This window comes from Hemiscyllium ocellatum, chromosome 2 (assembly GCF_020745735.1).
Source record: "Hemiscyllium ocellatum isolate sHemOce1 chromosome 2, sHemOce1.pat.X.cur, whole genome shotgun sequence".
Lineage (NCBI taxonomy): Eukaryota > Metazoa > Chordata > Chondrichthyes > Orectolobiformes > Hemiscylliidae > Hemiscyllium > Hemiscyllium ocellatum.
Genome location: NC_083402.1, coordinates 30,640,297 through 30,651,997, shown reverse-complemented (window position 1 = coordinate 30,651,997; position 11,701 = coordinate 30,640,297). Strand labels below are relative to the sequence as shown.

Genomic DNA, 11,701 nt, shown 5'->3' with positions numbered 1-11,701 from the left:
TCTGTGCAATGATACTCCCATTAACAATTCTTCCTCCTGTAAACCGGTTATCATCTCATTATCTACTGCTATTTCCTTTAAATGCAATGACATCAGCATATAAAGATAGTTGCCATATTTTACTGCAACAGTGGCATTAATAAACTTTTAGCCACCCTCAGTCTAAGCAAGGTAACATCTGCTTGTCAGCCTGAGAGCCCTGCAATTTCGGTTTATCTACCCATTTCTACATACTGGCTACATGGGTCATTTTCTCCGAGAATCTCATGCAATCGATAATTAATCCACTGGACTCTGTTGTTGGCAACCCAAAGGCAAGCTTGTCTAATAGTCAGTTTGCCACTAGCAGACCCCTCCTGCACATTCCCAAATTACCTTCAACTGAGTGACTTGCTAGTTTATTTCAGAGGCAGTTAAAAGTCAGCCACCGTGCTGTGAATCTTCTGTCACGTACAGGTCAGACAAGGTAAGGTGACCCAGGTGGAGTTTGTGGTGGGACCTGAACTCTTGTTTCTCAATCATGAGTTTATAATGCTTGATTTCTAACCCAGCAACACAATCATGCTAATAATCAAGTTCCCATTTGAGCTCTTTGGCCAGAATTTACTTGGGATAGAAGGCTTGTGGATGTTATTTTCACCTCAAATTCCAGTTCTCTAATGAGTGATCTGTCTGTTCTTTGTCCTTCGGTGAAAGTGAGGACTGCAGATGCTGGAGATTAGAGTTGAGAGTGTGGTGCTGGAAAAGCACAGCAGGTCAGGCAGCATCCGAGAGCAGGAATATCGATGTTTTGGGCAATAGCCCGATTCCTGATGAAGAGCTTTTGCCCGAAACGCCGATTTTCCTGCTCCTCAAATGCTACATGACCTGCTGTGCTTTTCCAGCATCACACTCTCAACTGTTCCTTGTCTATCCAGACCATTAGATATTCAGCCTCAATATGAGCCACAGAGTGACAATGGCACTGATTTATTTTCTTATCTGAATGAAGAGAGGAAGTAAAAAAAAGGGTCAAAAATGTAGTTTAGTTATAGCAGTACAGTATTTACAAAAAAAACCAATAATTTCACCAAACTGGCTCAGACTGAGAGATTTCCAAACTCCATTTTGTTTTAAATGGGTTAATGAGACAGAACAGGAATATTCTGTAGAGTATTTTCAGCATACACTTGACTTGCAAGATGGCTTTACCATGGCTGGAAACTTTTACACTGCAAACCATGCATCCTTTCATTAGTAAACCATTACACGATCAACAGTCTTGTAGTTCAAGTTGTTCACCACCCTGCAAAGAAAATGAATTAAAAATGTTTGTACTGTAAAGGCACACAAAACACGCATTTAATATTTGCCGACAATATTTCTTCAAATCTAAGTCCTGAGAAAATAACCATCTTGTTCTAATGGAACCATTTTGATTAGATTTGCCCCTAAGTTTGGCAATTCCCAATAGAATCTAATCACTTTACTTGCACACTTGATCCCAAGCCGTTTTGAGAGATGTGAAAAAATAACAACCCTCACTTGGGCATACATGCATTTCTCTGTCTGTTGTCTATTGAGATTTACAGCAGAGACAGGTAATTTGAGCCATCAGATGGTTTTCTGAACACTACATGGATTGTACATGCAAACATATGAATCAGGACCATAAGTAGGACATGGCTCCTCAAACCTGCCCTGCCACTCAATGATGTCAGATAGCTCCACATTCCTGCTATCCCCAAGACATTTCTTGGAGATACTCTCTTGTTTATCAAGAATCTATCTCTTCAACTTTCCTTAAAACAATTCAGACTTTGTTTTCACTGGCTTGTGAGGAAGAAGGTTCCAACGATTCATGACCCTCTCTGTGAGAAAAAAACTCCTTATTTCTGATCTCAATAGGTGACCCCTAATTTTGAAACAGGTTTCAGCCAATCAAACTTCTCATACAGCAGACAAGCAGGTAAAATTCACTGAAAACAATGTTTTGTTTAAAATACAAAATGAAGACTTTCAAGTGGTGAAATAGTGAAATGTACTTTAAAATATAGAAAATGGCATAACATTGATCCTTAATGTAAGGTGAAGTTGGACAAAGTTTTCTCCAATAGAGGTGGAGGGAGTGAACAAAGTGGATTTTAATCCTGATGTAGCAGTAGGAAAAAGAGGTGTCATTTCTGAATGATTCCCCTTTTGCTTTTGAATTTTGTAATGCTCCCAGTCAAGATAGAAATTTACAAAATAATGAGAGGTAGAGATAGAGTTAATGGTAGTTGTCTTTTTCCGAGGATGGGGGATTTCAAGACTAGGAGGCACACTTTTAAGGTGAGAGGAGAGAGATTTAAAAAAGATATAAAAGGCAAACCTTTTACACAGAGGGTGGTTCACGTGTGGAATAATTACCCTGAGGAAGTAGTGGATGTGGGTACAAGTACCGACGTTTAAAAGACATCTGGGCAGATATATAAATAGAAAAGGTTTGGAGGGATATGGGCCAGGAGCTAGAACTAGTCCAGAACTAGGGAGCATAGGTTTAGGGTGAGAGGAGAAAGATATAAAAGGGCCATAAGGGGTAACTTTTTCACACAGAGTATGTGTGTGTATGGAATAAGCTGCCAGAGGAAGTGGTGGAGGCTGGTATAATTACAGTATTTAAAAGGCATCTGGATGGGTATATGAATAGGAAGGGTTTCAAAGGATATGGGCCAGGTGCTGGCAGGTGGGACTAGATTAGTTTGGGATGATGTTTGGCATGGACTGGTTGAATTGAAGGGTCTGTTTTCATGCTGTATAACTCTATGTCTCTATAAGATCAATAGCAGTGTCACTTTCTGTCAAGACAATGATTCTTTCCATATTTGTCTCATTGTCTGTCACCTTTATTATCATTTCATGAGATCTACCATCAGCTTTGTCGTAAATGGAGCTTCTTAGTTCTCCCTCTCCCCCTCCTCATCTGTATCACCAGTTACACCAATTATTTCTGTCTAATGAGATTGAAACAGTTCCTGAGATCATATGGTTATGGTCTTAGAGAGATAGAGTCATAGGGATGTACAGCACGGAAACAGACCCTTCTGTCCATGCCAACCAGACATCCCGATCTAATCTAGTCCCATTTGCCAGCGCTTGACCCATATCCCTCGAAACCCTTCCTATTCCTATGCCTATCCAGATGCCTTTTAAGTGCTGTAATTGTACCAGTTTCTACCACTTCCTCTGGCAGCTTATTCCATACATGCACATACTCTGCGTGAAAAAGTTGCCCCTTATGGCGCTTTTATATCTTTCTCCTCCCATAATTTTATAAACCTCTATAAGGTCATCCCTCAGCCTCTGACTCTCCAGAGAAAACAGCCCCTCCTATTCAGCCTTTCCCTATAGCTCAAATCCTGTTATGGTCAGGTCTTCAAATTCCTCCCCTTCAACTTGATTTTCCAGCTCAACAATCAAGGCTATCTCAACATTAACATTGGGAACTCTGAGAAATCCTTCATAACCTCAGGCCAAACTGTTTCCTGACAGTTCTCATATCCTGGCATTTGAAGCCTCACTAGTCCCTTTCAATGTAAAAATGTTGAATTTCTGGGAGCAATCACACACTGTGATTGAATTGTTTATTTCCTTGACATTGATAACGTGGCTGAAATGTCTAAAGGTGCCAAAAGTTTTAAAGGTTACAATGACCTGTTGGGTCCATTGGCTGGATGGGTGAGGTCATACTTGGGGGTAAAACAAAACTTCAACTCTGGACACTATCTATCTGTGAGTGGAGTTGGGTGTTGAGGCCACCCATAGGAACATAACCAGATCAGAAACAGCAATGGTCTGAGTCTTGCAGAATCCAACAGTATATCTCCCTCCGGTCTTAAAAATAATCGGTCACCACTACCTTCTGTTTCCTGTCACTCAGGTACTTTTGTATTTATGCTAACACTGAATTTTATTTCATGGGGTGTAATATTATGACACTTTATCAAATTCTTATTTGACATCTATTAACAGCAGATCAACTGGATTACTCTCGAAAATCCTCTATATTTGTAATACACTCAATCATGTCAGTTAAACAAATGAAAACAGAACAAGCTGGAAATGGAAATGAAGGCATTGCTGGACAGTGAAATGTAGTTACCCTGAATTTAATGGTCATGCTGGAGACCCATAACCAATACACCTTCACCCATTTCCTAGACACAACACGGGATCAAATCCCCATCAGGCAGGTAGCTGTCAGGGTTTACAAGGCATTCCATGTGAATATCCTGCTTTTGATTGCTTGACAGTTCTTCAATCTCAATGGAACCAGAAGGAGCAATGGTGATTGTTGGGACTCCAATTGGTCCAGACGAAGAGGACCTATGGAGTCCTCAGACTGTAGCTAAGTTGGGTGCCTTCTCAGAGGCAGTCAGGCAGAACCCAGCAAGAGGCAGGTGTTTTATGGGGTAAGGGGTTGGGGATGGAATCATCCTTGCTGCTGGCAGAGCTCATCAGAGGAGTGTGCCTAATCAACTCCAGGCTGCAGGCAGGCAGCTACAATAGGCCAGACAGCCTGCCACATGGCATGCCCAACCTTCCTGCTGGCCACTTATAGATCCTAAATAGTCCAGAGTCATGCCAAATTTTATTAGGTAAACTAGAATAATTCTTGAATCTATACTTTCCCATCCCGGCAGTGCATATGGGTGTTAAATTCCTTGCGTAGTTCAAAGTTTGTCACTTTCACAGATCTGAAATTTTGGTGCAAGTTTTTAGACCCACCTAAAGCCTTTAGAATTATGAGTGGGGAGCTTAATTGTGCAAGAGGCAACACCTCAGTTCTCAGACAGAGGGTTAAATTATGTTCTCTGAACCTTTTAGGTGCATCTGGTTTCCTGATATATTTTGCATTTAATAGCACGTCATAAACACTGATTAATAGCTAATGGAATTATATTCATGGGCACAATTCTGTTAGCTATAAATGGGAAACATGTGTTTTCACAGACATTTCACAGATATTAATGAGGCATGAACCTAATGGGATAAACTCTTTCCTCCGACTTCTGGTGAATACAAACATCTTTATGTTATTTGGCTCCTTTATAGTCTTGTTATCTCTTTGTTTAAACAATAACAATGTGAAGGTTGATCACTCTCCATGTTGAACAGCCTACGAGCAGTCTCAGTCATATGCAGTCTGGCTCGTTGTTACAAAACACTGGCAATGTAGTGGTGAAGCCTGACTGGATTGCTGAAGCAAGGCAGCCACTCTGACTGAAGCTAGAAAATCTGAGTTCAGGGCAAGCAATCAGGGCTCAATTTAAAATTGACACCACTCAATTAGCCATCTGTTTTGGTTGCTTCTTTGTCCCATTCAAGCCTTTGGTATCAAAGTTTTGCTGAAGAGCTATCAGATCCTAGTTGCGATGGAAGGTCAGTGACCTGAAGATGAGCACATTGCTGAGCACATTACCTCCTTTTATGGTAACAGTCGGAACGGAACCCTGGCAGGTGTATGGTGCCAGTAGTGGTGTCTGTAATGAAGTGACAGACATTGATTGCACATTGATTGCATCTCTCATCAGATGCCTCACACTGAAGCTCCTGTGTAATTGGCCTCTGCAGTGCCAACCTGCAATACTGGCCCATATTCTTACGGGAAGGGGATCATTCAACCTCTTCTGGCCTGGACTCAGAATATCTTGAGACACTCATGGTTCTGACTTCCATAGCTAGCTCTGTCCAAGCTGTCTTCATCAGTTAGGACAGTCTCTTGTTGCCATTGCGAGGGAAACATTATCTTTGTTTCGCCTGGATGGTTTACAGATGAACCTCTAAGAAGGCTTCACCAAAGAGCAGGGCTGTTCATCACCAGGTCTCTGACATCTCCAGGTCCTTGCTCTCCTTTCCCCTTCAATTCTCTCCCCACTAATTGGCTCCCCTAGCCTCTGATTCCCTCCTCCTGCATCCTGACTCTCTGCTGCTGAACTCCGTGCTCGCGTTTCAATGTGAAAACTGTGAATGACGTCACATGTACATTCTACATGATGACACAGTGTCTGGAATAGTGAGCGTGTGTGTTCCTGGATTAGTACACATGCATATTCCCCAAAGTTGTAGGTGTCAGCAAACTCTTGCTCAAAGATTCTCAAAATGGAGAGTACTGGTTTGTATACATCTCATTATTTATATAACGTAAGCACATTTGACTAACAATTTAGCTAATTAGGTGCCATTACTTACCTGTTGATATTTGTTGCAAGCACACTTTTAACTGGCCTGCTCTTCGGTCCAGCATTGGGTCTAAACACTAAACCCCTATCAACTTTTTGGCTTTCTTTTGCATCTTTCATTAAAGTACTGAAATGAGCTGGATAAACATCAAATGCACCTGCCTTCATGCCGCCAAGCTAAAACAAAAAGAGAAACAGAACATAATTTTTTCCCTTTTAATACATTATTAAAAACGGAATTATAAATTGAAGATTTGTGGATGCTGTTGAAATTGTTGACAGGAAACTTTGTATAGAATCCATGGTCTGATTCTTATGTTTTTTTGGTTATGTTTTGCTGTGCAGCTCAGAGAGATTCTCACTGCGAGTCCTGACAAAATCTCTCGCTATATCTTACTACTCTCATCTTACTAACTACCTATCCCATCGCCGTCACCTGATTCTAGCCCCATCTTACCATTTGCTGTTCCTGGAACAACGCACAACACACTGGATATCACTGAAAGGCCAGCATCCTTGGCACCCCGCCACATTTAAAAAGTTGCAGGCAGGATCTGATAGCCTGACTGTGTCCCACCCATGGAACAACTTAACCAGACGAACCCAGATGAGCAGTGCCCAAACCCCTGACAGTTGCCTGTGTATAGCCCTGACCATGTCAGCCCTACTTCCCCAGCTAGCTGCTATGGAGCTACAGGACTGACAGTTACCCACTCCCTGGTCTACAGAGGCAGTGACCCTTCTGACAAAGAGCATCCTGACCACGACCAATCTTCTGGACTGGTATTAGAGCGTGTCCTTGGCTTAGTGTGATGGGACTCCTGACTGGCAGATGTTTCCATGGACTTCAGGGAGGTTCTTCACCTAAAACGTGCAAATGATTTTGCTGCCACATCAAGCAGGAGTGAGACTGACCAGTAAGACAAGCTGCCTGCTATAAGCATGCAGGTTAATGAGCAAGCAGGAAGAGAGCAGGCCTGAGGTGCAGCCTAGGAGTTAGTGAGGTCTGCAGGCAGCATCTGAGGAGCAGGAGAGTCAACGTTTTGAGCATAAGCCCTTCATCAGCAATGTTGGGGGTGGGGAAGGGAGCTGAGAGATAAATAGAAGAGTGGAGGTGGGGCTGGGGAGAAGGTAGCTGGGAAGGTGATAGGCAGATGCAGGTCGAGGGGTGATGGTGATAGGTCGGAGGGGAGGGTGGAATGGATAGGTGGGAAGGAAGATGGACAGGTAGGATAGGTCAAGCGGGTGGTGCCGAGTTGGATGGTTGGATCTAGAATGAGGCGGGTGGAGAGGAGATTTGGAAACTGGTGAAGTCAATGTTGATGCCGTGTGGTTGGAGGGTCCCAAGGTGAAAGATAAGGCATTCTTCCTCCAGTTGTCAAGTGGCTTGGATCTGCCCAGGACTTACATGTCCTTAGAGGAATTGGAGGTTGCGGGGTGGTGTCGAAGTGGTCGGTTACAGGGCATTAGAGTTGTTTTGGTAGATGTGTCCCAAAGATGTTCCCTGAAATGCTCCACAAGTTGGCATCCTGTCTCCCCAATGTAGAGAGGAACACATCGAGAGCAACGGACACAGTATGTGAGGTGGGTGGATATGCAGGAAAATCTCTGTCGGATGTGAATAGATCTTTTGGGGCCTTGGATGTAGGTGAGACGGGAGGGATGGCGTTGGAAGGATGTGTAATCCAGGTAGCTGTGGAAGTTGGTGGGCTTGAAATAGATGCAGTTCAACTTGAGTTGGGTTCCTGACCCCTTGTACAAAGTGTCCTTGCAGCAGCTTTCAATGTCAGTTGCTAGTGCACTGTGCAATGCAGGCCTATGCTTCCTGAGTAACCTGCATGTGAATCAGAAAGCGGCATGAGGATCCTGAAGTGTAAGCAAATATCAGATGTGGTAGCCATGGACTAAGGGTGAATGTGGCTGGTACCTATGGATGGTGCCCCAAAATGCTACTGCATAGTGAGCAACATGGAGGGTCTCTGCAGCCAGCTGAAATTACCAAGGTCTTGTGCATCTGGGTATGTATGATGCACTGTCATTTTAACAGTCCAATCACATGGTGTCATTGCCCATTTGAGGGACGCGGCTTCATCTAACCTTGATGTCTGCAGATTAAACACCTCCATAATGAAGCTCGTGCTGTTTAATTCTTGGCCTCCTTGGTCCTTCTTGAAATGTAACACCTAGTACCCACTCTGACTTCCATTGAGAATCCTTAGAGTCTAGTTTGGTCGCAGCAGTTTAGAGGGTAGCAAGTTGCACATTAAGAAGGTGAAAGCTGTGCTTAATGAGGTTGTTAACAAGCAAAAATCCCTCTTCATGGGCAACTCGTCACTGTCAATCAAGAATCTTATTCTTGATACTCTCAAAATTAGATAAAGTTTGCAGCAAGTTGCTTTCAACTTCAAGATAAGCCTTGCTGGATTTCTTCTGTAATTTTGCCACATTCTCACCGCAGCCCACATAATCCAGGTCCCTAAGAGATTTTGTCCAATCGAACAATCATAAATAATTGGACATTGAAATAATATCAAGATCTTCTCACTGAGCACCATAGCAAGGGAAACAACTGCTTTCTGTGAATGTTTTTGGGATGAACTCTTCAGAAATCTGAATCCAGCAACCTTTATGTGATGGGCACTTTGTGCATGGAACAAACACATATGAAAAATAGAACCTTACTATGGAGCTACCAGTTCATTGATAAATTAAAACAGGGTAATTGATAAATAAATAACATTTTTCTTATTCAGATGAGTACATAGATCTGCATTGTATCAAAAGATTGTGTAGACATGAATTTCCTGTTATAATTTTTGTTAATCCTTGTACATCTATTCCAAAAATTAATGGTGGGGAATTTCAACTTTGTCAGGAGCATAATCGGTTGTTATGATACAGCTGCATGCATTGGCCGTTAGTTGGCAATGTGAAGTCATTTTTATAGTCACTTTATCAACTTTGTGCTATGTTTATTTACAACTGATGTAATCAGTCAATTGAGTTTTCAGGTTGATTCAGTTTGTATTAACATATTCATTATTGATCTCTGGCATAACTGCTAAAGTCATATCCTGCGGCATCACACACAGATTTTATGTAGAATGATTATGTAGAATTTAATGTAGAATTCTCAAAACCTGCTGTTTTAATTTATAAACTGATTTTTTGGTAAAGTCTCTTTGAATTTAGCAATGCGTTGACAAATTGAGAATCAAACCGTTGGGTTTAAAATTTAAACAAAGCCTGGCATCAGTCATCAGTTAACTTACACATTCTTCAAGCCTGAACCTTAAACACATTTGCATATGCCTAATTTAATTCTGGGCAACCTGCAATGTGAGGATCACCCCCCACTCCTTTTCTGCCCTATCCCAAGGTTCTTATCTCTGTTTCCTCAAACCCATCCTTTCTACCTTCTAAAAGCCCCATCTTGATCAGATGTGAAGGGTCCATTTATTGCTTTGCCAGTGAGATTAAAATCAATAATTCAACTATCTCTGTCATATTTTATCCTTTTCCTTTCTCACCTAATCAAATGGCCCCTCAACTTCCTCAACCCAGGACCTGAAACCTATAACTTTCCCTAATTTCCCTCTTATCATTCTGTTTCCAGGTTCATCACACCATTAAGACCCACCTCCTGCCCTTTCACGCCATTCCCACTCAACAACTAACCAACCAAATACACTTCCTGATCCCGATGCTGGCTGGATCTCTCTCTTTAGGATTTGGCCCCAGCTTTGTCATTTCCTCCACTTCAAAAAGCCCATCCTCTGTTCCTGCAGACATCTCATCTCCAATCTCCAACATCCTTTTTTTCTCTCCAAATTTCTTGACCACCTTCATTGCTGACTCTTAACACAGTGCCTCTCCAAGTGTATTTCATCCCTGTTACAACAAGTTGACACTAACTGAAATAGTGAAATCAAATACATACTGATTTTCCAGGAGAAGCAGGTTTAAAAGGTATTTCTATCTTTTTCATTGGGGGTACCTCCTTTAGTGGAGGCAAGATTTTTTCAGTCCTGTAGGGGTTACTATCAAAGTATTCCCTAGGGTAAAGGTTCAATCGAAATGGTCCTCCAAGGAGTTGTTCTTTCTGTAATGGTACCACAGAGACATTAGTTTATAGAAATGGAACCAAAACGTTACTGTTCAGCTCAAATATGAGTATGAGTAGGTTAGGGTTCAGTAAAATACAATACAAGCACATGACGAACTTTAAACTAAAATATAGATTTTACCATGAGTTATTGGAGCCTAACCTTGGACCTTGAAATCAAAAGGCTTGGTATGAGGCAGAATTGAAAGTAATTTCATGACTGGAGAGCATTCCCAGAGGGGAATCAGCAATGAGGGGTGACAGTATTTGGGGCAGGGAGGAGGGAGTTGATAACTGTCAGAGGCTGACGGAACTTTCATTGGAAACGCTGGAACGCAGGGCAGGTGTCAGGATCTCCAAAGGTGAGTGACAAGTTGTACAACTGCCACTATGCCAACTATTCCAGAGGGAAGGCTGTGGGTTTCAAGGCTGAGGAAACAATTGAGCAATAACATTTCAAACCAGACAAGGAGTTAATAAAGTGATTAGAAAGGATCTGCCTTCAACTGCGGTGTTAAAGCTACAGTTTTCCTCAGAACTCAAATAATTCTTGAAAATGACCAAAATGTTCGAGGAGAAAGTGAGGACTGCAGATGCTGGAGATCAGAGCTGAAAATGTGTTGCTGGAAAAGCGCAGCAGGTCAGGCAGCATCCAAGGGAAGTCCTGAAAAAGGCTCATGCCCGAAACGTCGATTCTCCTGCTCCTTGGATACTGCCTGACCTGCTGCGGTTTTCTAGCAACACATTTTCAGCCATGACCAAAATGTTGCAAACTTCTTCAAGTGAATAAGCATTAAAAGCTGAAAAACTTAAAAATAACACTTTGAAGAAGAGTTTTGTCTGCCATGTTTTCATAATTGAAATTTTGAACAGAATGCAGCTACTGAGCCACAGAATTGGCTATAGCAGAGGCAACAAAGTATCAAACTGTACTGTTTGTACTATCAAGCCTCCTGCTTGTGGTTCAGCGATGTTCTGGTAAGGGGATCCATGGTTGGATTTGATTATCTTTGCAACACCAAGGCTAGACCAGAGGGGAGAGAAGGTTTCGTGTTCCCATTCAGGGTCTGAAGTATTCAAGGACTCACGGACTAGTGGAAAATTGTGGGTCAGTACAGGAGGCCAGTACTGGGGGTCAGGAGTAGTGGTAGGAGAAGGAAGTGGGTACAATGTGGGATCGAGAGAAACACTCTACTCTCCTCCAGATTCATGTTCAAGTAAATAAATATAAAATAAATTTAAAATTGGTGATTCCAAGGTCTGATTAAGCTGAAATATGTGTTGCTGGAAAATCGCAGCAGGTCAGGCAGCATCCAAGGAGCAGGAGAATCGACGTTTCGGGCATAAGCTCTTCTTCAGGAATGAGGAGGGTGTGCCAAGCAGGCTAAGATAAAAG

At 42.2% G+C, this 11,701-nt stretch overlaps 1 protein-coding gene across 1 annotated transcript in view; it reads right to left on the bottom strand.

Moving 5' to 3' along the window:
- Positions 1-1,225: 1,225 nt before the first annotated feature.
- The window catches only part of cfap96 (cilia and flagella associated protein 96), a 33,247-nt gene continuing 22,771 nt past the window's right edge, over positions 1,226-11,701 (bottom strand). Inside the window, exon 5 of the mRNA XM_060843364.1 lies at positions 1,226-1,285. Coding sequence (XP_060699347.1) covers positions 1,253-1,285 — 33 coding nt within the window. The 3' untranslated portion in view covers positions 1,226-1,252. The remainder of the gene's footprint in view (positions 1,286-11,701) is intronic.